Here is a 27962-nt window from a genome sequence, read left to right on the forward strand (position 1 = left end):
CTATCGGTGGCCCCAGGGGAGCTCCTAGTTGATGTGCCTCAGCAGGACTCCCCCTACTGGTGGTTAACTCTTCCCTGCAGATGGGCAGGAGTCAGATATAGTCGGTTAGGTCCAATGCCTAAGCCAATACCGCTCACAATCTGTAACCAATAAAGTTGTGGCCTTTTTTTAGCCCATTAACCTAAAATACTGGTGTCTAGCGTCTTTATTCAACTGCAGGGTGGTGGGGTGGTGGTCGGGACCTTGGTACCCGATACCAGCAGTCTGGGGACTAAACCTACATGCCAAGCATACTCTCCCACTGAGTTATCGTCCTTCATCGTGGCGCATCGAGCTTTTCTGTCCACACTGACTGGCAATAGATCTCTGGACATTCGGGCAACACGTGCCTCTCCTCTTCCCCACACACCCAGAGGTGCATGCAAAACAGCACCCATTATGGCCCTGATTCTAAGGTGCTGCTTCCTAACATGCATGCATACTTCCTCCTGGTACCCCCCCTTTTTTACCTTTCAGATATTACCTGACAATAAAGTATTAGGGAAGTGCTGTCAACAGATTCCAAAACTTACCAGAAGCATCACAAACTAGCCAAGCTATTGTAGTTTTGACTTGGACAATTGCCCCCACAATAATTGATGTGACATACTTGTATATTCTGTTTGATATTATTATATGTTTGATGTATGATCTACTCATATGCACCAAGGTGCAACATACTGGGAGGTTGTGCACACTTGAAAACGCTGGCAGCATTAAGATAAATTCAACAGTGTAAGTAAGTTTTGATGGATGTAATAATGGAATATTGAGTGGTTTAGTTTATGCAAAATATGTGGGGATTTATGTTATGCAAAATGAACACTTCTAATTCAGTGTCGTTCTGAAGCACAGTGAAATTATAACTTCTATAAAACGAATGTTATTTCATACCCAGTTGTAGAAGAAACCGATCTATCATATATAAATTAAAAATGAAAAGTAAATCAGTACATTTTTATTATGGTTCAAGGAATAACATACCCACTCAGAACAGTAGCCATGTAAAGACCCAATTTGCGAAAAATCTCCCAGTCTTCAACTTCTATTATCTTTCCAGCAATCAAAAATATAATACCCAACGGCATATACCTGGAATGCGCAAAACATAATAAAAAAGTATCCCATGATCACTATTATTTCATAGAGCTCACTATAAAAACATGCTAAATAAAACAAAATTGTTCAACTTTTTCCCATGCATGTAACAATGAAGGGAAAGCAAGTGGCTGAAATTATTTGCTTCTCAAGTTGTATTTAAGAACCATTTTTCGGTGTTGTAAAAAAAGAAAAGAAAGACATTAGCATGACTAATACATTTTATGAACACGTTCATAATTTGAACTATTATGCAAAACACGAAGTCATAGAATCACAGAGTTGGAAGGGACCCAAGGGTCATCTAGCCCAACCCCTGCATTTCAGGAATCTCAGCTAAATTATCCACGAGTCAATCAACATTGGACAGCTAAGAAAGGGAGTACTGCATTGTGTAGCTGGAATTCCTTTGCAAAACAAAAGAAAAGCCCCTATATAGAAGAGATCTTTCTTTCTTTCTTTCTTTCTTTCTTTCTTTCTTTCTTTCTTTCTTTCTTTCTTTCAGAAATTTAATTCTGGATTGCTTCTAGGTGCACTCCTAAGGGACTGCATTTTCTCAACTGTACTCCATTACTTTTTTGAAAAATTATAATTTTTAATTTTGTAAACTGCAATAGAATATAGAACAAAAATAACAGAAGAAACAGTTACGGGTTTCACATGTGTCATTGTTACGGTATAAGTGGAAAGAAGTGGTAAACATTGAAATCAGGTAAGCAATAAGTAAAGGATCTATTTAATATTATAAAGGTAAAGGTAAAGGGGCCCCTGACCATCAGGTCCAGTCGTGTCCGACTCTGGGGTTGCGGCACTCATCTCGCTCTATAGGCCGAGGGAGCCGGCGTTTGTCCGCAGACAGCTTCTGGGTCATGTGGCCAGCATGACAAAGCTGCTTCTGGCGAACCAGAGCAGCGCACGGAAACGCCGTTTACCTTCCCGCCGGAGCAGTCCCTATTTATCTACTTGCACTTTGATGTGCTTTCGAACTGCTAGGTTGGCAGGAGCTGGGACTGAGCAACAGGAGCTCACCCCGTTGCAGGGATTCGAGCCGCCGACCTTCTGATCAGCAAGCCCTAGACTCTGTGATTTAACCCACAGCGCCACCTGGGTCCCTATTTAATATTATAGCCCACCCAAAAACCATCATTGGTAGTTAAGAGGTCACGAGCTCTGAAGAGATGTATTTTTGAAAGTTAGGAGCAGAAACCATGCTGTGTCATAGTTTTGGCAACAAGCTTTCAGTTGCACGAATATCAAAAATGCCGTTCCCCAACCCTAACCGCCTGCTATACAGTAACTTTGATAGCTGAATAATTAGCCTCTTTCGGTCGGAGTGGGAAGAGGAAAAGCAAAAGAGGTGGGGAGGGAAGAAGAGCTTTCACAGCCAAATGTGTAACATTTTAAAAACTCAAGGTATAAACCCGTTAATCACGTCGACTTTCCAAAAGAAGTTTTATGTAAATTACTTTTTTTGTTGCCATCCTGAATTCAGTAACAAAACTTATGGACAAGGTATCATTTTTCTACTTACCACATTATTATCTGAACTATATACATTGTGGCCTCATTCAGTGCATTGAAGAAGTCCATCAGCACTTTCCCCTTTTCTCCCATTTTCCCAATAACAATTCCGAAGACAAGGCAAAAGACTATCAGGCCAAGAACGTTAATACCATTGGAATACGAACCCACTATTTTGTATTCCTTGGTTATATTCTGCAGATTGAGAGTGAAGGAGAAAGGTTACCAATTGGCTACAATGCCAAGAGGCTGATATTGATGAACTGGGAGAATAAAGATACGATTCCCTATAATAAATGGATTGACAATATGATGACACTCGCAACTTATGAACAGACCCCTTACAGACGTAGACTTTGGTTGGATAAATATGACAATACAGTAATACCTTGGAAGTCCAACAGCCTAGTTCTTGAACGTTTTTGCTCTGGAACATCGCAACCCCAGAAGTGACTGTTCCGGTTTACAAACTATTTTTGGAAGCCAAACGTCTGACGGGGCTTTTGATTGGCTGCAGGAGCTTCCTGCAGCCAATCAGAAACCATGTTTTGTTTTTTGAACATTTTGGAAGTCGAATGGACTTCCGGAACGGATTTCATTCGACTTCAAAGGGACGACTGTATTTGGAATGAGTCGAGACAAAATGTAGTGAGCTATTAATATTCCCATATGCATTAGGATAATAACATCAGATTTATAAAAGAATGTATGGGTTCGGGTATTTTTCATATATATTCATATATTGTGGGTTTCCCCCCTACACATTTTTGCGCCTTTTTCTCTTTTTCTTTGCATCACTTTATTTCTTTACAACTGAAATCTTTTCAATAAAATATGAATACCAACAATGCATTTTGTTGATACGAAAGTTCAAGAAACTCTAGAAACTTAAGCCTGTTTGGGGTTTATTGGTTAGTTTGCTACTTTATTCCTTGGGTTATAGCTTTGAAAGTGTTGGTTTGTGTAGTGCTTCTAAATGGCTGCATGCTAGAAACTCTGGAGAACAAATTATCTCAAAGGATTCAACCACAAGCTTGGGTCTTTTAACAGTGTGGTCTAGTAGATCCTTTTCAATTCCTGTTATTAATTATCACATTTACAAGCAGAATTTCACTACCATAACCCTTTCTTCATAATTTCAATGGTTGCAGTGCAATACAATAGCCAGTAGTAATAATACCTTTGGAGTCTCTGTTGGCAGTACAGTCGAGAGCGGGTCTGGTGTAGGAACAGTAGCATTTTTGTCTACTTCCTTTTTTATCGTTATTTCTACACGCTTGGTCTTATACTGAAAGTTAAGAAAACATACATTACATTCTTAGGATATTATGGATTGACAAGGAAACTATTTTTTAAACTTCTTTTCAGGATTGGGAAGGTGTTTAGTGAGGCCTAGAATGCTGACACACAGATGTTTTGGCCTACAACTCCCATGATCCCTAGCTAACAGGACCAGTGGTCAGGGAATATGGGAATTGTAGTCCAAAACATCTGCAGAGCCGAAGTTTGGGGGTGCCTGTGTTAGAACAACAGCCAACATAGTATGGAGTAAATGATTTGGTTTTCTTTATACCTGCTGTACGGAAGTTAGCAAAAGGACAACGAAAATGGATTTTACGCTCTCTAATGGTAGCCAAGAGGCTGATACTGATGAACTGGAAGAGTAAAGATATGATCTCCTTTAATCAGTGGATTGATAATATGATAACACTTGCAACTGGCGAATGGACTGCTTACAGACATAGACTCTGCTTGGATAAATACGACAATATTTGGAATGAATTTATACAAAATGCAGCAGACTATTAATATTTCTATTAGTATTAAGATAACAATATCAAATTTATAAAAGAATGTATGGGTTAGGGCTTTTTTTTTGTATATCTGCATATAGTTTTTCCGCCTTTACACAGTTCTGTGTTTTCTTCTTTTTCCTTCCTCCACCCCAGAAACAGGCATGAGTGGTGAATTCCGGGTCCCGCAGTGCGCTGCTTGTTCCCCGGCCAGCTGACCGGTCCACCGCTGCCTCCGCCTGTGCTCTCTCGCTGCGCTCCCAGCGGCCTGAGGAGCAGGAGGCAGTTGCCATGCCGCTGCCTGTGCCCCGGGAGTGGTGATGGTGGGGCGGCAGGCACCAGATGTGGAGGAGGCCCCTCGGGAGCCGCTCCCACCACCGCCGCTTCCGCATGTGACAGCGGCTCGGCGGGCAGCGGCTGAGGGGATTCCCGCGGGCCGAAGGAGAGGAGGCGGCGGCCGAGCCATAGGGCTCAGACATCAGCTTTCTGGTGAGCGCAGCAGTGCCCCTGGTGGCCAGGCGCCCTGGTGCATTGCGCCACCTAGCCCAAGCCTAGAGACGGCCCTGATCTTAATGCCGCCCCGGAATGCATGCTTTATATGTTACTTTGGTTCTGAAAATTGTCTTCTAGAGTGCTGGTAACTGGAAAGGAAAGTGAATTTTTGGAGACCCTAATTTTTCCGTGATGTTTTCATTGTGTGTTTTGTTGCCCCCAAAATATCACAGTATCCTACAGTATAAGCACCACAATGTTGTTTTATGGAGGTGGAGAAATAAATGCAGAGCACGGGTTCGTAAATACCAAGATTCAACCTACCTGTTGGAAACAGGCCTGCACAAGGTTTTCTGGGAACATATTCCTGCAGAAGGATTTTAAGATCCTTTAATGATATCACAATGTAATAATGACCGCTCCCCACATAAAATGGGGAACACATTTTGCGTGGTCGCGCGCAGCCCCCTTGACCCCCAAAAGGCGACTCCCTGGAAGTTTGGATCTGGCACCACCTCGCCAGGCAGGATGCAGGGGGTCTCTGCCTACCCCAGCCAACTGCTCAATCCTGCCTGGGGGAGGTGTTTGCCAGGGGTCTGGCCAGGTAAGGGGAGGGTCTTACAGCTCACACAATAGAAGTTGAATCCTACTTACAGGCACCAGTCGGCTCCGGAGCTTCTCCCACCCTCCACGCCCTCATTGACCATTTCGTTGTAGTTCACTGACTTTCTGTTGCAGATTAGCCCCCTTTTTTCCATAGGTATGCAGGTGCTGCTACATCAAGTTCGCTGTTGAAGGGCCGGAAAGGAATTTTCCTGCATTGGCAGGTTTCGCCTTTCCCGTAGCAATACGTCACAACTTTGGCGGCGTCAGGACTTGGGCCGAATTCTTTAGGCTATCTTCCTGAAGGGAGGGGTGTGAGGGCGACATGATCCAGCGGCAGCGAACGGGGGGGGTGTCTCTCTCTGCTTGAACATATATTCTTCAGAGCCAGCCCTACCCCCCATACATTCTGGATAACCCCGAAGCCTCCCAGAACCCCGGCTGGGGCCTGGGAGAGGATAACGCCCAATGCCTGAGCCAAGGTCTCACTACATCTGAATCTCAATAAAGTTGTGGCCAATTTTTAATCCCATAGCACGTTGTCTTGCATCATTATTCCGCTCAGGGGTCGCATGGGGTTTGGGGGACTCCGCCTGTCCACGCAATACAAAGTATATTGAAGAAGCAATAGGGAATGCTGGTGATAATGTTTCTCTCTCTCTCTCCACATATCCCAGGATATATTATATCAAGGCTCAAAGTTCTAGGAAGATCTGTTCAAGGTGAAACACTTATGTAAGGCCTTAAAGAGTCAACGGATCTTTCTTCCATGCTATATTTGTCATTCAGTCGGGATTCAGTGCTTGGGATATAGATATACAATCTTACTGGATTGACATAGTAGGATAAAAATGTCCCACTCAGACTTTGTAACACTTTCTAGTTGTTGTTTTTAGTAATTATATCATTTTGTTTTGGCAGACAAATAGTTCCAAATACTTCCTGCATTGGGCAGGGGACACCTACCAGCTGAATAAAGAAAAGGAAAAAAACTAGTACGAATTGCATACGCTACCCCCTGTGTTTTATCAAGAAAAGGAACTGCATAATTATGAACAGGTCCTTTATATTGGTCAGAACCCAACATTGCATGAGCAGATTTCCACTTGGGCATCGGGACTCCAACATCTCTGCTTCTCCCCACAAAATATGCTCCAGAGAAACCCACAACACCTGGAGCAGGTGACTGAAGGCACTCAGAGGGGATAATAATAAAAACAATAATTTATTATTTATACCCCGCCCATCTGGCTGAGTCTCCTCAGCCACTCTGGGCGGCTCCCAATCTAGTATTAAAACAATAGAGCATTAAAGAGGGAGAAGAGGAATGTGAAGTCTCGTCGTAAGAGCAGAGGTTTATTCTGCTCACTCATGGTCTGGAGACAGCATTGGATAAAATATATTGCTTAAAAGTTCCATACTACAAGCTTCCCCATCTCTCAGATACATATGGTTTGATAGCTTAAAACTGAGACAGTGGCATTTATGGTGCAATCGGTTCAGCAACAGAACATAATCTGAAAGGCTCACCTAACCAAGTCTAACATAGCATCCACTGTGGAGACTTCAGGTGTACTGCCCATTCTGTCAATCTCTGCAGCATTCTGGGACACGCCTGGTTTGATAGCCACAACCAACACAATCCCTGTAATGGAGAAAAATAACATTCTGAACAGATGGAAATCTTGCACGCAGCATTTTTTTTTAAAACAAAAAACAAAACAAGGTGTACAATGGCTGTTTCCAGAGCACAGCAAATGACAGGTCAGGATTATGTCAGCTGTAGAATCGGGGATTTTTCCTTCCAGGTTTGGTGGGAAACTGAGTTCACATTTACAGGATACAAGATCGTGTTAAAGAATGCAGCTTAATGGGTTAATTCCTTCAGTGAGGAAACAGCTGACTCATTTCAGAGCTTCTGTGGCACACACAACAGAGAGTAAGCTTTATAGGAGGGGAAAAGATGAACACACAACCCACCAAGTCATTCAGCCTATTGATGAACCCAGGCTGCAGACGGCCATAGGGGCCAAAGTTGCACATTCACAATAAGCGAAATGATGATTTGTGTGAATGTGCTGGATCCTAAGGAGGAGATTGCAGCCGCTTTGCTCCTGCCCGGTCCTTGTTTGCTCAGAAACAATAATAATAATTTATTATTTATACCCCGCCCATCTGGCTGGGTTTCCCTAGTCACTCTGGGTGGCTTCCAGCAAAATATTAAAATACAATAATTCATCAAATACTAAAAGCTTCCCTAAACACTACAGGTAACAGTACAGGTACAGGTAATCCCGTGGTTAAGTATTGTATTTGTTGTTAAAACAATCCTGTATGCCTATGACATCACATATCGGGAATGTAGCATGGAGCAAAAAACAAAACAAAAACCTATTCCATGAGAATGACTCTAGATGAACAGTTTATCCAAACATGCTCTTTCTAAAAAATCTGGGTGAGGTGAAAAATGACTGCTTACTTCTGATGTGCATTTAAAATAAAAACAAAATGTCATTGTACAATGCAAATAAATTTAAGGATTATAAAGATTCTAGGATTACCTAGGATTACGGCTAAAGCTGTAGTGAAGAAGTAGTAAACAACTGCCCGCAAGCCAATCTTTCCAGAAATGCCAGAGTCCAAAGCAGCAACACCTGGGGATATTTGGAAAATAATGAGATTCTAGTTCATAAACATTTGTAAATAAATGCAGTTCATGTCTAGATCAGAGCAGATCATTAGAATCTTTATTTGCATCAGCCACTAACCATAGCAATAAAATAAAATGTACTGAAGACAGGCAAAAACTTAACTATACAAAATACATTTTGGAGGTTTACATCAATAATAAAATAATAGATCTTATTCTAATTGCCCCCGCTAGAAACCTTGTAGTTTTTTGCTGCCACCTGATCATCTTGATCTGCTAGAAGGGCGGGCACAGTAGCAAGGGTTGAGTGACCTGGCATGGGCAATAGTAGAGCGGTAATAACCTCACTCCTCAAATCTTTTTATAAGGACTGCAAGCCAGAAGCACATGAGCCACCGACTCAATATTGCCATCTCCACATGGGCAATTCATGTCCACATTTCTGATATTTGCTTTACCTATTCTCCTTGCATAGTGGGTGGCTTCCAGTTAAGCTTTTCCACTTGCAGAAAAAGCTTTTGACACACCCGAAGGGCTGTACGTAGTTCAGTGGCAAAACAGTCATTTCATATGCGGAGGGTCCCAATCCCTGGCATCTCAAGGTACGACTGGGAATGTGCTCTGCCTGAAACCCTGGAGAGATGCTGACCGCCAACAGAGACTAAATGCACTAATTATGGTTTGATTTGGTATAAGATGACTTCCTGTGTTGTTCATATAAAATGCCTACTAACATAAGAGTTAAGGGAACCTCCAAGACAGTGTGGAAGGGGCGCAGGGGGTTATAATAATAATATAATACCGTAATAATTTATTATTTATACCCCGCCCATCTGGCTGGGTTTCCCCAGCCACTCCTGGCGGCTTCCAACCAAATATTAAAAACAATACAGCATCAAACATTAAAAACTTCCCTAAACAGGGCCGCCTTCAGTTGTCTTTTAAAAGTAAAATAGTTGCTTATTGCCTTGACATCTGCTGGGAGGGCGTTCCATAGGGCAGGTGCCACTACCGAGAAGGCCCTCTGTTTGGTTCCCTGTAACCTCACTTCTCGCAATGAGGGAACTGCCAGAAGGCCCTCGGTGCTGGACCTCAGTGTCTGGGCAGAATGATGGAGGTGGAGACGCTCCTTCAGTATACAGGACCAAGGCTGTTTAGGGCTTTAAAGGTCAGCACCAACACTTTGAATTGTGCTTGGAAACATACTGGGAGCCGCCCCAGATGCAGAAGGAAGGGGGAAATGGTTGAAACCACTTGTTAGTAGACACTTCTGTTTGATCAACCAGAATGGCAGCATTACCCTCTGTTTACAAAAGCTGTCAAGCAGATCCCTGGAATCTCACAAGCACAGCATCAAGGTGTTGGTTCTCAGCTGTTGCCCCGCCTTCAGTTTGGGTAATCAAAGATATACCATATTTACTCGAGTCTAATGCTCCATCGAATCTAATGCGCACCTCAATTTTCAGAACCTGGAAACCAAAAAATGTATTTGCTGGCGGATGTAAATGTGCCATTGAATCTAATGCGCACCTTAATTTTTGCAATGTAATTTGGCAAAAAAAGGTGAGCATTAGATTCAAGTAAATATGGTATTACCCTGAACATACAGGACTCATTGTAAAAAAATTCCTTCAGTAGCACCTTAAAGACCAACTAAGTTTATATTTTGGTATGAGCTTTCGTGTGCATGCACACTTCTTCAGATACACGTGTATCTGAAGAAGTGTGCATGCACACGAAAGCTCATACCAAAATATAAACTTAGTTGGTCTTTAAGGTGCTACTGAAGGAATTTTTTTATTTTGCTTCGACTCAGATCAACACGGCTACCTACCTGTAACTAGGACTCATTGTGTCATTGTGGCTGATAGTCAGCCTCCTAGCCGGATAATGTATCTGATTGTGCCATTTTATTCTGCGTCGTACATGCCACCCTTTTAACTTGCAGAGGAAAATCTAACTGCTTTTAAAAGTGACTCAGTGGCAGGGGAAATTTATTTTATGAGATGGATGTTAGCCTGTCTTTTTATCTAACAAAATAAACTAATCCGTTTTAGAAATAAGACATTATTTCAGAATTTCAGGCAGGAACATAGTACAGTGGTACCTCAGGTTAAGAACTTAATTCGTTCCGGAGGTCCATTCTTAACCTGAAACCATTCTTAACCTGAGGTACCACTTTAGCTAATGGGGCCTCCTGCTGCCGCTGTGCCGCCCCCGCACGATTTCTGTTCTCATCCTGAGGTAAAGTTCTTAATCCGAGTTACTTCTTCTGGGTTAGCGGAGTCTGTAACCTGAAGTGTTTGCAACATGAGAACCCTTTTAAAGGTTCAGCATTCTCATAAAATCCTCCATTATTTCCATGAAGAAGGATTTATGAATCACAGACTTATATTATGCTCAAAGAGACACATATTGTTCTCAGAAAAACAAACAAAACCTCCCTCTTCCACTTAATAATAATTCTGTTAGGAAATGTTCCTGGAACAGCAGTCAAGAAGGACGTACTTCTGTCTATTTGTTAATACTAAGAAATTTCATTGCTCAGCAACACAGATAAAGCTGCTTTTTTTAAAAAAAAAAATCAAAAATCAAGCAAACCCTGGGACAGTGTTCAAATTTCACAAGGTTTTCCAGTTAGGGAAAAGCTGCAACAAGCTCAATTGAATAAGCAAGGTCTGCATTACATACCAATCACATACATTCATAGTTAAGATCTTTTGCTAAAAAAATTCCCAGCATTTCAGTGGTTTTCAGAGAGATAAGACCTGGAATTTCACCTATCTCTAGAATCTCATTCTATCACAGGTGAAATTCCAGGAACACAGAAGGAAGCTTATATAACAGTGATGCCAAAACAAGTTTCAGATCTAATGCAAATAAAAAATTATAGACCTATATGGTAGGAGCTCCTCTACCTCCATTCTTCAGTGTCCTGGCTGGTTTGGTCCTACATCCCGTTAACCATAACCAGTACAAACTTGCATCACTCAATTTAAGGGACAAAGACCCAAGTATTACACAAAGGGATTGGAGAGGCAGTGGTGGAGGAAGGGGGATGCGGTGGGGGCGGTCTGCTCTGGGTGTCACCACTGGGGTGTGTGTGACAAAATGCCAGGCGGCACTCACCGTGGGGCCTGCAGTGCACCCGAGCCACGCGTCTTACCTTCCAAGTCCTGGACTGCAGAATCCAGGACCGGCAGCTGTGTGACACCGGAAGTTGCATCGATGTAACTTCCGGTGTCGTTTTGCCCTTCTATGGGCACCAAAAATGGCCGCCGCCGGCTTCGAAAGTCACTTCTACGCATGTCAGGAAGTGCGTCAACGCAACTTCCGGTGTCGCTCCGCCCATCTATGCACTTCCGGACATGCGTAGATGTGACTTTTGAATCCGGCGGTGGCCATTTTTGGTGCCCATAGAAGGGCAAATCAGAAAGAAAAAAAATGGCCTCCGTCAGGAGAAAATAATGGAGAAAAACGGGAGACGAAGTGATACGGGGGACCACCGGGAAAAGGTAACTAAAAACGGGGGGTTCCCGGGGGGAAACGGGGTACTTGGCAGCTATGCCATGCGTCTCTCCTGGAATGACACGGTGGCTTGAGCGCCCGCAGGCTCCACGCTACCCCCAAACGGTCCAACAACCGCCTCCTCCTCAGCTGTAGGGGAGCTGAGTGGGAGGAAGCAGGCAGAGTCCGGAGGCCCCATGGAGTGTCCTGCCCTGGCTCGCCCCTCCCCACGGGTGGCTGGCCCTGCCCCTGGGCGCAGGGCACGCACGCCGCCCCTGGCACCCGATCGGCTTGCTCTGCCACTGTGGAGAGAATCCTGCCATTTCCTTGCACCCCAAGATCAACATAATTGCCCTGGTGCGGCCATGTGGCAGCTGCCAGTATAATGTGTTAATTGCTTATCCTGCACTGTTGCCAGAATTGTGACTGTGTCCCAGTACAAAGCAGAGTTCTGTTCTTTGTTCTTTATGGTGTCTCGGCACGTTGACTTCTATCACCATGTGTCAGCATTTCAGTGTTTTAAAGGTCTCACAAAATTACTAAGATGGAGACCCAGAACCAGATTTCAATTGAGCAAGGCTTCCATTCTGAATGATGTTGCGAGGTAATAAGATATGTGTGCCTCTGCACATGTGGAGAGTTTGTTCTCTGTACAGTGTGCCCAGCGTTAGTCCCTCAAAACACCTGCTATTAGGTAGAAGATCAAAGGGTGTGCCTTTCAGGCAGGACTGAACTCAAAGCAGCTCTCTTTCAGAAATTTGCCACTGATGAAATCTGAAAGTCATCACTGAGAGTGAATCAGCTGTACTTCTCCTCCCTTTCTCAGAGCTTCTAGCAAGGACCGAACAAGTCACCTAGCTATTAGAGGGAAACTGACAGAATCTATTTCTTCCTCCATTCCATTTAGCCCACGCAATAAATTGGTCATTAAAGAGGATCAGCAAAAAAGCCTGGCCTGTTTTAACTGCCTGCGCCAACACTGTTCTATTTGATGACCAAACCATAAATCCTCTCTCTACAGAGATTGATTTCATACTGCATACTTGGCCAGTTCCCGAGGCGGACAATAGGTGTGTTGTGCTTGCACGAGATATAGACCTGCAGAGACAAAATACATGACCTCAAGCACACATGCCACGTTATTGAAGAGTGTGGTTACTACTTAACCAAACACGATCAAACATTAAAATGAGCTCTTCTCGAAGAGCACGTGCATTAAGAACCGATTCACACAACCACTTCAGTGTACAGTTCAGCAAAGTAGGTTGCTACGTATAATGTGGTTATGCTTTGTGAACGTGTCGGCAGAATGATGTGGATTATCTGGAATTCAAAAGCAGCCTGCACACAAACTAGGTTGCATGTGGTGTGCAAATGATCAACTCACATAACCTAATATGAGGGGGAAATTTTAGTTTGCCACAGAGCAATCACATTACCATCTCTTTGAAAACTGCATCACAACCACCTTGCAACTTTCAGACTAAGATAATCATTGCTTCCCAGAAGGTTGTGAGGATTAACACATGTCTTCTGCCTAGTTGAAGCATGACCCATTTCCTCCTTTAACTCTCATCTGATGACTGCCAGAACAAGAAGGAATCTTGACTTACAGAAGGATTTGTGGGGGCACCTGGCATGATATAGTGCATATGAAAGGATCTAGGGGGTCTTAGTGGACCACAAGCTTGATATGAGTAAACAGTGTGATGCAGCACACACACACACACACACACACACACACACACACACACACACACACACACACAAAATTGCAATTCTAGACTGCATCAATAGAAGTCTAGTGTCCAGAACAAGGGCCACCAAGACTAAAAAGGGGTCTGGAAACCAAGCCTTCTGAGAAATAGATGAGGGAGTTGGGTATATTTAGCCTGGAGAAGAGAAGAGGGGAAATAATAGCTATTTTCAAATGGCTGACGGGCTCTCATATGAAAGATGGAGCAAGCTTGTTTTCTGCTGCTCCAGAAGGTAGGACCTGAACCAATTGGTTCAAATGGCAAGAAAGGAGATTCTGACTAAACATTGGGAAGAACTTTCTGGTGGTAAGACCTGTTTGACAGTGAAATGGACTACCTCAGAAAGTGGTGGTCAAGATCTCCTTCACTGGAAGTTTTTAAACGGAGTTTGGATGGCCATCTGTCAGGGATTCTTCAGTTGCGATTCCCGCATTGCAGAGGGTTGGACTTGATGATCCTTGGGGTCTCTTCCAACTTTACAGTTTTGTGATTCTATGATTGTTGAGTTCTGAATTAGAGGGACGCGGGTGGCGCTGTGGTCTAAACCACTGAGCCTCTTGGGCTTGCTGACCGGAAGGTCGACGGTTCAAATCCATGTGATGGGGTGAGCTCCCATTGCTCTGTCCCAATTACTGCCAACCTAGCAGTATGAAAGCATGCCAGTGCAGGTAGATAAACAGGTACTGCTCCGGCGGGAAGGTAAACACAGTTTCCACACTCCAGTAGTAGTTTAGTCCTGCTGGCCACACAACCCGGAAAGCTGTCTGCGGACAAACGCTGGCTCCCTCGGCCTGAAAGCGAGATGAGCGCCACAACCCCATAGTCGCCTTTGACTGGACTTAACCGTCTAGGGGTCTTTTACCTTTACCTTAAGTTCTGACTTTCAGAGGTTTTTATTTCTAAATCGAAAGAACTTGTACTCCAAAACATGTGAAGCTTAATACAAGTCTTGAATCATTAAGCACCAGGGCCTGTCTGTGAGGACCAAGCAGGACCGTAAACAATTTGGGCTTGGAATTGGCACCAACCCCTATCAAACTCCCCATCCTTAAAACCGTTCCAGATATTTACCCTGATACATCTGCTGCTGGCTACTTACGGGAAAGCTTTTCAAAGGGATTCCAAATTCTCTTAGCCTCACCACCTATCAGTTGTTGTTGTTGTTGTTGTTGTTGTTGTTGTTTAGTCATTTAGTCGTATCCAACTCTTTGTGATCCCATGGACCAGAGCACACCAGGCACTCCTGTCTTCCACTGCCTTCCGCAGTTTGGTTAGACTTTGAGAGTTCATGGCTTCGAGAATATTGTCTAACCATCTCGTCCTCTGTCGTCCCCTTCTCCTTGTGCCCTCCATCTTTCCCAACATCAGGGTCTTTTCCAGGGAGCCTTCTCTTCTCATGAGGTGGCCAAAGTATTGGAGCCTCAGCTTCACAATCTGTCCTTCCAGGGAGCACTCAGGGCTGCTTTCCTTCAGCCCTTGCAGTCCAGGGGACTCTTGAGTCTCCTCCAGCACCATAATTCAAAAGCATCAATTCTTTGGCGATCAGCTTTCTTTATGGTCCAGCTCTCACTTCTATACATCACTACTGGAAAAACCATAGCTTTAACTATATGGACCTTTGCTGGCAAGGTGATGTCTCTGCTTTTTAAGGTGATGTCTCTGCTTTTTATCATTAAGGACCACCTAATCAAAAATCAAAAAAATAGATTGGCAAGGAGCTGGTGACCGGGCATGGGGCAGACCCATTCCCGGCACCACAGATCAACTGGTAAACGGCACCACTACAGTTTTACCAGCCTTTGGGGGTCATAGCCCATGTCCTGTTTGGGATACCCGCAGGTTCCTACAGTTACATCTTGAGGGGGGAGGGCCTATACATGAAGACAGTTGTGTTAAGCAGTTCCCCGGATGTCAAGGTCACCCAACTAGGTGCAAAATAACCCAGGGCAAAGGAAAGTGTCGACCTTACTTGGGCTATTATAGAGGACCTACAGCAGCTCCATGTCCAGTATCCATCCATTTCCTTTGTGTGGTCTGAGGATATGGTGCAATCTAGACCCTGTAGGTATGAAAGAGGCTCAGGAAAAGGCCAATCAGGCAGTGAAAAAGGCATGTCCTGCAGTTGAACGGCAGGGTGAGTCAGCACCCTGACTCTTTATTGTCTGGACAGGGTGCACCTTTCATATGAGGGGAATGAGATTTGGCCTCCTGATCTAACTAACAGCCTTAGGTCCTGGCTGCAGATGTAGGGGTTTGGTGGCTAGGTCAATTGGCTTGAGTGGCAGTCTAGGCATTGTGTAACCTTAGTCTTGGATGGAGGGGAGGTTGTACCTTCGCCTCCTCTCCCTTGGGTATCTATATGTCCAGTTGTCCATATGCCCAGTTGGGGGCCTAGACAACTGTGTTCCTCAAGGCAGCAATCCTGGGCATTTTGCCAATTTCCACCTCAACACTGCTTCCGACTACAGTATTCTGGGTATGTATTGGAAATTCTGGGCAACCCTAATCTCTGCTGTTGGGTTGACCCTGTACATCATTTCTGGCAGGCGGGCCAGAAGTAAAACGATTACCCATTGCCTATTGAACCGCTTCATCACAGTCAATAAAGTTGTGGCCTGATTTGAACCCATTTTGATCACATGGTGTCTGGGAGGGGCTTGGAGTGCTGAGGTCTGAGCCTGCAAGCTCTCCTTTTCATGCTTTCAGATGTTGCCACATTTTTACTGCCCTAATGAAGGAGCAGGTGAGAGGAGGGGGATAAGGTAAGGTGGGCGGTAGTGAAAGTCAGGGCTTCCACAACTTTAATAGCTGTGCAGAAAAGAGAAGTTCAACAGGTGTAGTTTATTATGCAAGCTACACCTGCTGGAGTTCCCTCTTTTACACAAAAGTTATAGGAATAACGTCCACTTTTGGCCACCCTAGAATAAAGGCATGTACCTTGTAGGAAGACAAGGGACACCTTGGCATGCCTCCTCCTAAAGCAGATGACAGCTTCACAATCTGATTAAAAATTGTCCCTTGTGCCATGGTCTCCAAGTCACAATTCGATCTGGTTCATTTGCAGTGGCTGCTTTAGGGTAGTAGCATATTGATCGGTCAAGAGGCTCGTCATCAAGCCGTTTCTTTATAAGATGTAGAACTGTGTGACACATAGTTTAACATTACAAGGACAAAGGTTTTTATTTTTAAAGGTCATTACCGAACCAAAGCCCTTGTTTGCAAAGTGGGTTACTGACAGAAATAAATAATATTAACAGAAGCACATAAAGGAAGTTCCTGAATTATCTTGAATTTGCTTTATCAACAATAAATGATGAACCAAATTCATTGGCTAATTCCTCCCCCCATTGTTGCCCAACTTTTTTTTAAAAAGGGGGGGAATGAGAAAACACAAGGATGAGGGGAAACTGCATGGGATGAAATTTTGTTAATTTCCACTTAACAGCTAACAACAGGGTCTCCTAGAGCTGTAAATAATATGAAAAGGTATGGATTTAGGAGACATTTAGGATCTTCTTTGCGTCACACAGAATAAACATATTTCTCTTCAGTGATACTAGTAATCCCCAAACAAGATTATTTAAAGCTTCTTTGTTATCTGTATAGCCATCTCCTTGACTTGGGAATTAATAGGTCAAAGTCATAATGCATAATAGTCACTATCTACTTCAAACTTCAAAAACAAAGGTCCGTATAGTTAAAGCTATGGTTTTCCCAGTAGTGATGTATGGAAGTAAGAGCTGGACCATAAAGATGGCTGATCGCCGAAGAATTGATGCTTTTGAATTGTGGTGCTGGAGGAGACTCTTGAGAGTCCCATGGACTGCAAGAAGATCAAACCTATCCATTCTTAAGGAAATCAGCCCTGAGTGCTCCCTGGAAGGACAGATCGTGAAGCTGAGGCTCTAATACTTTGGCCACCTCATGAGAAGAGACGAATCCTTGGAAAAGACCCTGATGTTGGGAAAGATTGAGGGCACTAGGAGAAGGGGACGTCAGAGGACAAGATGGTTGGACAGTGTTCTCGAAGCTACGAACATGAGTTTGACCAAACTGCGGGAGGCAGTGCAAGACAGGAGTGCCTGGCGTGCTATGGTCCATGGGGTCACGAAGAGTCGGACACGACTAAACGACTAAACAACAACAACTTCAAACTACGCTACTACTATAGCTACTCTGAATTGAATTGAATGATAGTTGCCAAATAGAGCTGCACATTGTTATCCAAATCCCTTTCCTTTTGTGCATGTTGGAACTGGAAGAATATCAAACCCCATAATAGGCTAGGTGTGTACTGGCTATTTTCATGTGCTTTTGTGACTATATAAATATCATGCTGGCCACATGGCCCAGAAGCTGTCTGCGGACAAACACTGGCTCCCTCAGCCTATAGAGCAAGATGAGCGCCGCAACCCCAGAGTTGTCCGCAACTGGACCTTATGGTCAGGGGTACCTTTACCTTTTTAAATATCAGGTGCCATATGCAAACTTCAGCTGTCTTAATTAGCTTGAAAAGATGAGCACTCCATTTAGCACGAGTCTTTGTCCTGCTTGGCAAACAATGCCCTTTTATCACAGTCATTTCCTGCCACTTCACACCAATGATCAGAACACTTCTTTTCCTTTCCTTGTAACATTTTTAATAATTCAGAATATGCAGACTTCCTCCTATTTACACTAAGACGTCTCAAATATCCCACACTGCAAAGCCACAGCTGCTTTCTTGTAGAGGGATCTAGCATGTTGCCGGAGTGGACAACTGGAAATGGATACAACATCAAATTTGTAAGTAACTTTTTCAGGTAAGAAGCACACTTTATTCATGTATACAGCTCTTCAAGTAAGCAAAAATTAACATGTCTGCAATTTCCAGCTTCTTAATTTCCCCACCTGAAGTCAAAATAGTAAACCAGCAGTGTACATTACTAAGTTGCCATATCTTAAAATATTTACAAGTACAGTATCCATTTTTAAAAACAACAACAACAAGCAAGCAAAACTTGGGATTTCTGTGAATAAAACCTTTAAATGAAGTTAAGTGCAACTTTATTAGGTCCCGCCTCCATTTTTTAAAAAGTTTAAACGCTTTTGAATGTTCACTTCATGTACAATTAATATGGCATACATTTTTGTTTTTGCTTTCTGTACATGTAATCCTATGGTCCCTGGGAAGGAGTGTTGGGCCCATAGGATATATTGGATATCCCCTTCCAGCTTCAGAGAGTGAGATCCAGTACAGTCATAGCTTGGAAATCGAATGGAACCTGTTCCAGAAGTCCGTTCTACTTCCAAAACGTTCGGAAACCAAAGCGTGGCTTCTGATTGGCTGCGGGAAGCTCCTGCAGCCAATCGGAAGCTGCGGAAGCCCCGTCAGACGGTCAGCTTCCAAAAATAGTTCGCAAACCGGAATAGTCTCTTCTGGGTTTGCAGCGTGCGGGAGCCAAAATGTTTGAGAACTAAGCTGTTCAAAAACCAAGGTACAACTGTAGTAGATTTCCTCTTCCCACAGGTCTAATGCAGAACTTCAGTACCATTAGGGGGAAAAAGGGGACATGCCAGGGTACAGTTTGGGGTGTGTGCTTGGTCATCACAAGGTGCTAGCATTTAGGATATGCTGTCTTGTGCCTTAACAGGATGGTTTACTGGATGATTTACTTTTAATTTATGCCTTCTGACTACCGGAGCTTTAAAATGTATTCACTTCTCAAAGAAACTGAGCTGGTCTCTAAGGTGCTACCGGACAATTTTTTAATTTTTATTTTATATATTTCGACTGCGTCAGACCAACATGGCTACCTACCTGAATCACTTCTCAAAGGTTTGCTACTCTGAAACAGCACAAGACACTTGTTTTCCACTTGGAAACAACACTCCAAGCTCTTCCTTCCAGAAGCAAAACCAGAGTTTTACCTGGTACATACAAGATAACAGCGCTGGTGGCCAGGTGTGTGTCTCTTTTGGGGGGTCTTCTATAACTGGGGACCCATGTCTCACTAGGTCCTCTGTCTGACCACCCCACCTCTGGCAGGGAGTTTGCGTGAAGGAGGATCTCATAAGATGATTTTGGAGGAGGGGCAAATTGATAGGGGATTAGGTGCTCCTCCCCTCACCCCTGGCAATTCAATTGGGGAGGTTATTAGAGCACGGTTAGGCTCTCCCTGTTGAGAACTGGTTGCAGTTGGTGAAGCAGCTGCCTGCAACCGGCAAAAGACAAGAGCCCTCCTGTGATGCCAGGAGAAACTCTGAGCTGAGAACCTGCTCTACATTTGTGTAAACTTCACAGTTTGAGCTTCCAAAGACCTGTTAAGGAACAATAATCTAGAAATAAGAGGTGAAGGAAATGCTTTGATATTGCAGGGAACAAGGCAGAGCGCCTTCTCGGTAGTGGCACCTGCCCTGTGGAACACCCTTCTATCAGATGTCAAGGAGATAAACTACTATCTGACTTTTAGAAGATATCTGTTTCGGGAAGTTTTATTGTGTTTTTAATATTCTGTTGGGAGCCACCCAGAGTGGCTATGGAAACCCAGACAGATGGGCGGGGGATAAATAATAAATTATTATTACATTATATTCTTAAAATAGCATCAGTGTAAGACTTGAGAAATGTTACATTTGAAAGTCACGGGAGTAAAGTTTTAAATGCTTAATGCTATTTTTTAACCAAACATATTTTATTTACAGAAATAAGAAAACACACACACACACACACACACACACGGTATATTTGGTCTTACCTGTTATCATACTTGATATAATTAATGGCAATATGATTAGCTTGAGCATCCTCATCAGAACTTCTCCTGGAAAGGCGAAGTAAAATTTATCCAGATTGGAGAGATTTCCATATTCCCTAACAGCGACACCCAATCCAATGCCTAAGACGTAAGAGTGAAATACAAAACTAGATTTAGTATTTGGGAGGGGAGAGGAAAATAATGTTTTGAATATAATTTTAGTCAGCATAAAGCAAATTATTACAGTGCTGAAAATGTTTGTTCTTCACAAGTACAGTGGTACCTCGGGTTACAAACACTTCTGGTTACAAACATTTTGGGTTACAGACTCCGCTAACCCGAAAGTAGTAACCTCGGGTTGCGAACATTGCCCCAGGATGAGAACGGAAATCACACGCTGGCAGCGGGAGGCCCCATTAGTGAAAGCACGCCTCAGGTTAAGAACGGTTTCGGGTTAAGAATGGACCTCCGGAATGAATTAAGTTTGTAACCTGAGGTACCACTGTATGTTATTCAAATATGGCAGAAGGTTCCTTCAGGTGTACTTGAGTTGTGAGGCAGCTCAACCATGGGAGCATTCTTCCTGTTGCTGTTCTTCCTGGCTCATGCCTCACCTTGGAGCATGCTCAAAAGTTACACCTAGCCACCAATCTCATGGTTTGAAACCACCGGTGTCTCCTAAAGCTGCCCCATTGTTCCAATCCATCAAATATGTTTTCTGCGTGTATCTATGCAACATAAAGTTTGGAAACGAAGCAGTCTGCTTATACACAAAAATATAAAGAAAAGGAAATGAGTTTGGCTTCGATTCTCTATGTTTTTGTTCTGGAGACACATGAGGATCCCTTCCTCGCCGCTTCTCCCTCCCTGCTACCTCACACAGAGCAGGCATAGGACGGGGGTTCAGAGAGTCACAGCGCAGCTTCTCTGACCCCCGGTCCTGTGCCTTTCTCTGCCACCGCCCGCCTCACTTGAATATAAGCCAAGGGCAGTTTTTCCAGCACTTTTTTTTTGTGCTGAAAAAGTAGGCTTATACTCGAGTATATATGGTATATTAGTTGTATACAGTTCAGCATGAGTTTGACCAAACTGCGGGAGGCAGTGGAAGACAGGAGTGCCTGGCGTGCTATGGTCCATGGGGACACGACACGACTAAACGACTAAACAACAACAGTTCAGCTACTGCACTACTGCTTACTCAAAGCTTGGTTGCAAAAGTTTTGAAAGGTTCCACAGAAGCATTCTTTTCTTTTTTACCGGTACTTAATAATTTAATTATTTTTAAGATCCTTAACAAATTAAGTCCCCAAACATCAAATAGCGTTTTCCTCCAATGCCATATTGTTGATTGAACTAAGGAAGGATGGAATTGTATTTTGTAATTTACCTTGAAAAAAGTGTAATTACACTTTCAGCTATGAAAAGGTTTCCAATTGAAATGCTCATATATCCCCTCCCCAATTTTTAAAAAAAATTGCACAGAAGGGCATGTCCTTGTACCAAAAAAGCAATTTAACTGGTTTCTTTGAAGTATGACACGCTTTATCATCCCAAATACCAAAAATACACTAAGCATAGCAGTTATCCTTAACAATGTTCCGAAGTATTGAAGTATAGCAGTACATATTGATCTTAATATAATGCTATATGGAAAAGCTATTTTCATGCCCACACTATTCTTCATTAACCTATACACACAAATCTGGCCTTTAATTGCCCAATTCTTTGCTAAATTGAGACAATTTCTTGAGGTCTATACATTTCAATTCTAATAGATCTTCATGCTTCCTTCAAAAGATCTATTAGAATTCAAATGTATGGACATAAAATTGTTTATATGCATTAAAATTTGATGCTATGAGTTTCTGGAAAATTTGCCAACATGTTAATAATGTTATCTTTTCACAACCATTACTTATCTGAAGTATATTTCTTTAAGAAAACGTGAAACTCAAATGACTTCCATGTGAAATATATAGCTGCTTTAGAAACAAAGTAACTTGCAAACAAACAGTGAAGAAACAACAATTTCGCCAGTAGATTATATTTGTACATATTATTTTAAATCAAGGTCAGTGGAGAAGGATTACAACTCCCCCACTTCAAAGGTACAGGTGAAACTCGGAAAATTAGAATATCATCAAAAAGTGCATTTATTTCAGTAACACAATTTAAAAGGTGAAACCAATATATGAGATAGATGCATGACATGCAAAGCAAGATATGTCAAGCCTTTATTTGTTGTAATTGTAATTATTTGTCATTAGGTGGATCAATTATAAATGGAATGTAATTAATGAAATGCAATAGCGATGTTTATTTTTGTATTATTGTAACTATTTGTTTTATTACTGTGGAATTTCCAAAAGAAAGCATTTGTAAAAATTAAAAGAAAAAGAAAAAACAATAAGTTGCATTACTGAAATAAATGCACTTTTCGATGATATTCTAATTTTTCAAGTTTCACCTGTATGTTTAAAATCTCTAAATTTCTCCCTGCAGGAAAGCAGTGGGGGAGATCAACAAATGAGCATTGCATGTGTGAATTTGCCTTCTGGATCAAATCCTGAATGTACAAAACTCAGAAAAGGAACTGAACTGTAGCCAAGATCCAAATAATTATGAAACTCATCCCAACATCCCAAAGTGCACCCCCCCACACACAACGAATGGCAACCTCCAAGATCACCTGACAAGATTCTGAAGCAGTATGTCCTATGGCACAGGGATGAGTTGTTCAAAGGAAAATCTGTAAGAATTTACAAAGGATGTATTCAAATCCCTTTTGCTCAGATCCTGAGCCACGCATGCAGAGTCCAGTGGATGATTGGCTTTGTCAAATGAAATAAAAATGATTCCAGAGACACTCCTCTCCCCCCAAAAAGGTAAAGGTGTCCTGAAGTCAGTGCCAGATTTACATATAAGATAAACAAGCTATAGCTTAGGGCCCCACTCTCTTGGGGGCCCCCCAAAAACTTTAAGGAAAAAACCTCTGGATGTACATTTCCAAAAAATAAGATAAAAAACAAATAAAATAAAACCTACATACAGCAACTGTGTAAGTACAGTGGTACCTCTACTTACAAATAACTCTAATTACGAATTTTTCTACTTACAAATGGAGCTCCGTCTGCCATCTTGGATGCGGTTTAAATAGGATTTTTTCTACTTACGAATTTTTAGATAGGGTTGCTTCGACTTACAAATTTTTTCTCCCAATGCATTCCTATGGGATTCGACTTACAAATTTTTTCGACTTACAAATGTGTGTTCGGAACGCATTAAATTCGTAAGTAGAGGTACCACTGTAATGGGCCCTGCCTGCTAGCCTGCTCCCTAAAATACAGTATCACTTCTTCTTAATTGTATTTCATTTCAACAATTACTTTGAGAAAATACATATTTTGTTATGTGCAAATGGTTTTAGATACCTGTGAGGTCCATAAATTACCCTATAGCATATATTCAACACAAAAATCAGCGACCATTTGTTGCTGACAAAGGACAGCTGGACATCAAAAGGGCCCCATTACCTTCAGTAGCTTAGGGCCTCATCAAACCTATGGTAAATCTGGCCCTGCCTGAATTGTGAGACCTCAACAATCCACTCTGAAAAAGGAGATCAGGGCCTGAGAACATACACCTGAGCAGTTGTCTAAGGAGTTTTTCTACCACGGTCCTATACAGGTCCACTTAGAAATATCACCACGTTCAATGCAGTTTACGCCCATGGAATGGGGAGCTATGGGAAAAGATAGGATAGTTGGGTGGGACTTGCTGCTGGCAAATCATGTGACTTAAACTTTAGATCACATGTAAATGTGATCCTTAGAGGTTTCTCATCTGCCCCACCTAGGTCCTTTCCTCTGCCCTCTCCACCTGCTGCACCTCAACTTCTGTGTTCTCTTCTCTTCCTCCAAGAATGGGGGGGGAAAGCAGCAAATTATAGGCAGGGGGGGGTCTGATCCAGACTCTGGGGATCTTCTGTGTGGGATGTGTTGTCACCCATTTTCCCCTGCTGTGGACCGAGAGCCCTCTTGTGAGACAGGGACGTCCAGAGTGAGGATTTAACTCTTTATTGTCAAAAGAACACTTGCAAGTTAGGAAAAGGCACATGCCTCAGCCTTACATCTCTTGGCAACTTCTAGGTGTGCACCCAATGAGGGAGTTGCCGCAACAGAGACGCAGCGCCCCCAACCTCAGCTTATGTATCTCTCCCACCTGGGCTGTGCACAAGCAGGTGAAGACTCCGCCTGCATGTAACCCTCTGCTCCTCCCACTTCAATCCTCTTCTGGTCCTAGGAGACAGTTGAGCAGGAGAGGTGGAGGAAGAAGTGCGCAAGTCCCTGACTCTACGTCCTATCTCTTTCTCCTCCTGCACCTGTTCTTCACTCTCCAATCTTGCAGCTTCTCCTGCCTCGGACTCTTCATCTCCCCAGTTCACTGATCCTGTCTTCCAAGTTAGCCTCCAACTCCCAGTCCCTGACACCTCTCATGCAATGGGAGCCCATTCCATATTGGAACAGCAAAAGGGGGAAACAGTTAAAAGTTCACCTGGCATCACAGTCCCAAGATTGATCAGGCCTCCAGTGCCTAAAACTTGCAATGGGGAAAAACATGTTTAGGGGCAAACAGCCGCTGAGTCAGAGGGTGCAGAGAGATTTCTAGCAGGAAACCAATAAAGGCCCCTATGGCTTATTCTTCAAAACAAGAACTGCCAATTTAAACACGCTTTATTTCATGCAGGGTGTAGCTTGGTTCCAACCTAACTGTTAAGGGTGCTGCAGCCTTTGCTGCAATTTATGGATTTAACATTATCTATTTATGTTCTTGATTGAAACAAATTCCTCAAAGTGGCTCAACACATTCATAAAATACGAAACAGTATTTAAAACTACTGTGCTGTTGCGTGGGAGAGGACAATGCAATGGCACCAGAAGAGGGCATGTGATGTTGCTTTCGCTTGCCTTCCTAAATTGTTTAAGAGTGATCATTTTGAAGCATCCAAAGAAATACAAGGGAATAAGGGACTTTCCTCATATTTGCATAGCCTGGGGGCACAACCCAGCCAAAGAAGTGGAGTTTTTGTGTGTGCCATGTCGATTTTACAGGATATTTAAGCATGTGCTGAAGTCTCTCCCATTGAAATCAAGGGTGCTTAAAAGATTGCCTGGATTGCAGCTATGATCCTTCCCCCCCCCAGCCTATAAATGGAAAATAAAACGAATCCAGCTATTAAATACCATTCATTTAGCACAATATTGCAGCTCAGTATCCACACATGCAATCCTATACACACTTAGCCGCTGAACGCAATGGGGTTCACGTCCAAATGAAGCTGCATAGCATTATGCTAAGGAAACAATCCTATGTACCTCACTTGGGCATAAACTGCATTAAGTACAATGGGATTTGTGGCCAAGTAAATATGTATACAGTGGTACCTCTGGTTAAGAACCTAATTCGTTCCGGAGGTCCGTTCTTAACCTGAAACTGTTCTTAACCTGAAGCACCACTTTAGCTAATGGGGCCTCCTGCTGCCACCGGAGCACAATTTCTGTTCTCATCCTGAAGCAAAGTTCTTAACCTGAGGTACTATTTCTGGGTTAGAGGAGTTTGTAAGCTGAAACATTTGTAACCTGAGGTACCACTGTACACAGTACAGTTTCTAGATCAGTTCTTAGAATATGCGAAACTAGAGCCTAGACACATTCAAAAGTAGTTCCATGAAGCCCTTATTTCTAAGTGAGTGCACACTGAACTGTCAGCCTCAACTTTTGCTATTTCTGACGGTTAAAGGAGGAATCCTATGGGAAGCCAGCTTAATTACCCTGTCTTAATTACCCTGTCTTAATTTAAGTCAGCCTAAGGTAAAACATATCCTGAAGCTGAGGCTCCAATACTTGGCCACCTCATGAGAAGAGAAGACTCCCTGGAAAAGACCCTGATGTTGGGAAAGATGGAGGGCAAAAGGAGAAGGGGACGACAGAGGACGAGATGGTTGGACAGTGTTCTCGAAGCTACGAACATGAGTCTGACCAAACTGCGGGAGGCAGTGCAAGACAGGAGTGCCTGGCGTGCTATGGTCCATGGGGTCACGAAGAGTCCGACACGACTAAATGACTAAACAACAACAAGGTAAGACAGATCCAAACCCCATTCGGGAGCAAGTCTACTGCCAACCGAGACAGCCCCACCCTGTTTGAGGGAAGCCTTAAAATAATAGCCTTAAAGAAGCCGTAAATTAAGAGTGTGACTCACACCACCCCTTTTTTTGCTGGCATAAGTTCTGCTGGGCAGCTAGGCCACATGGCTGAGATGAACAGAGTTAGGGTCCCTATGAAGTCTCTACCCTGCCTGTTCCTCTCCCCAGCATGCTTTCCTAGGGACTTAACACCAGCCTCAATCCAGTCAGCTTTGGTTCGCCTGGCTGAGCGCCATCTGAGCCAAGACGAGCATTTTGCACTAGTGTATCTCCAGCTAAGCTAGGGTTGGGGACTTAAACCACTGCAGCCTCAGCTGACTGAGCCAGAGATCTACTGCAGCCTAACTCGCTGGTGGATCTTGGGTTAAGGTTGCACCCTAAATCCCGAATCAGACTAGGACGTGGGAGACTAGGGTTCAAATCCTCAGTCAGCCATGGATCTCCCTGAATGACCTTGGGCCAGTTGCCCTCTCTCAGCCTAACCTACGACACACACTTGCTGTGAGGATAAAATGAGGAGGAAGTTGTGAGGATGAAATGTAACCCACTGAACTACTTAAAGGAAATAAATGTGGGATATAATTGTAACACTAAAGCAAACAAAACTGATTCAAAAGGAATTTATATGCTCACAATACTGAGAGCTATCATTTAGGTTGTGGAACGCCAGTATTGAGAGAAATGGAGAGGGAAGAGGCATGTTTGTCTCTAGTATTAATTTGCCCACATCATTATGAAATACACTGAATGGATGGCATTTAACAAATATTAATATTGCATGAGAATGATGTTGGTTGGATAAGCGTGATTTACACTTCTAACAGCCAGAGAAACACCAATAACTGAATGCAGTCAAGTAAATGAGATTACTGAAATGAATTATTTAACAAATCCTGGCTGGAAACAATCACCAAGGATGCTTTATATTTTTTGACAGCGAGGCAATTCGTGCTGGAGTGAGAGTGCACTGCTTATACCGGTATACAAAAATACTTGTCTGTTTCTAGTTGTTGTTTTTTTTTAAAAAAAAAATACACAGAAATAACTTCACATACTAGAGGTGGCTTTGGAGATTTAAGAAAGAGAATGGGGATCATTCTTCCTGGAAGGAAGGGAAACTGAGGCTGCAGTGCTTCTCACATTTATTTGGGAGTGATTTCTATTTAACACTGCTTTGAGTCCCCCCCCCCTACAACCAAGCAGTTGTTGTTGTTTAGTCGTTTAGTCGTGTCCGACTCTTCGTGACCCCATGGACCATAGCACGCCAGGCACTCCTGTCTTCCACTGCCTCCCGCAGTTTGGTCAAACTCATGTTCGTAGCTTCGAGAACACTGTCCAACCATCTTGTCCTCTGACGTCCCCTTCTCCTAGTGCCCTCAATCTTTCCCAACATCAGGGTCTTTTCCAAGGACCAAGCAGTATGTAACTTTTATCAAACAAACAAACAAACAAACAAACACAGAGCCATCTACATCTGAGTACACGTGGTTAGGCTCTCCTGCAATCCTAAACCTACTTGACAAGTAGCAAGTTCCTTTGAACTCAGCAGGGTTTATTTGC

The 27962-nt window shown here is 43.1% G+C and overlaps 1 protein-coding gene across 2 annotated transcripts in view; it reads right to left on the reverse strand.

The window, feature by feature from the left end:
* The window catches only part of SLC1A1 (solute carrier family 1 member 1), a 42405-nt gene that overhangs the window by 12222 nt on the left and 2221 nt on the right, over positions 1 to 27962 (reverse strand). For both annotated transcript variants that reach the window (XR_015947146.1, XM_035141042.3), the window contains exons 2-8: positions 20198 to 20338; positions 8108 to 8200; positions 7077 to 7191; positions 5268 to 5310; positions 3839 to 3946; positions 2669 to 2853; positions 1024 to 1131 (exon numbers count right to left, since the gene is read on the reverse strand). Coding sequence is in view for 1 of the 2 variants with exons in the window: in XM_035141042.3 (XP_034996933.1) it covers positions 1024 to 1131; positions 2669 to 2853; positions 3839 to 3946; positions 5268 to 5310; positions 7077 to 7191; positions 8108 to 8200; positions 20198 to 20338 (793 nt within the window). In the remaining variant the exon portion in view is untranslated. The remainder of the gene's footprint in view (positions 1 to 1023; positions 1132 to 2668; positions 2854 to 3838; positions 3947 to 5267; positions 5311 to 7076; positions 7192 to 8107; positions 8201 to 20197; positions 20339 to 27962) is intronic.

The sequence above is a fragment of the Zootoca vivipara genome, chromosome 15, assembly GCF_965207765.1.
Source record: "Zootoca vivipara chromosome 15, rZooViv2.hap1.1, whole genome shotgun sequence".
NCBI lineage: Eukaryota > Metazoa > Chordata > Lepidosauria > Squamata > Lacertidae > Zootoca > Zootoca vivipara.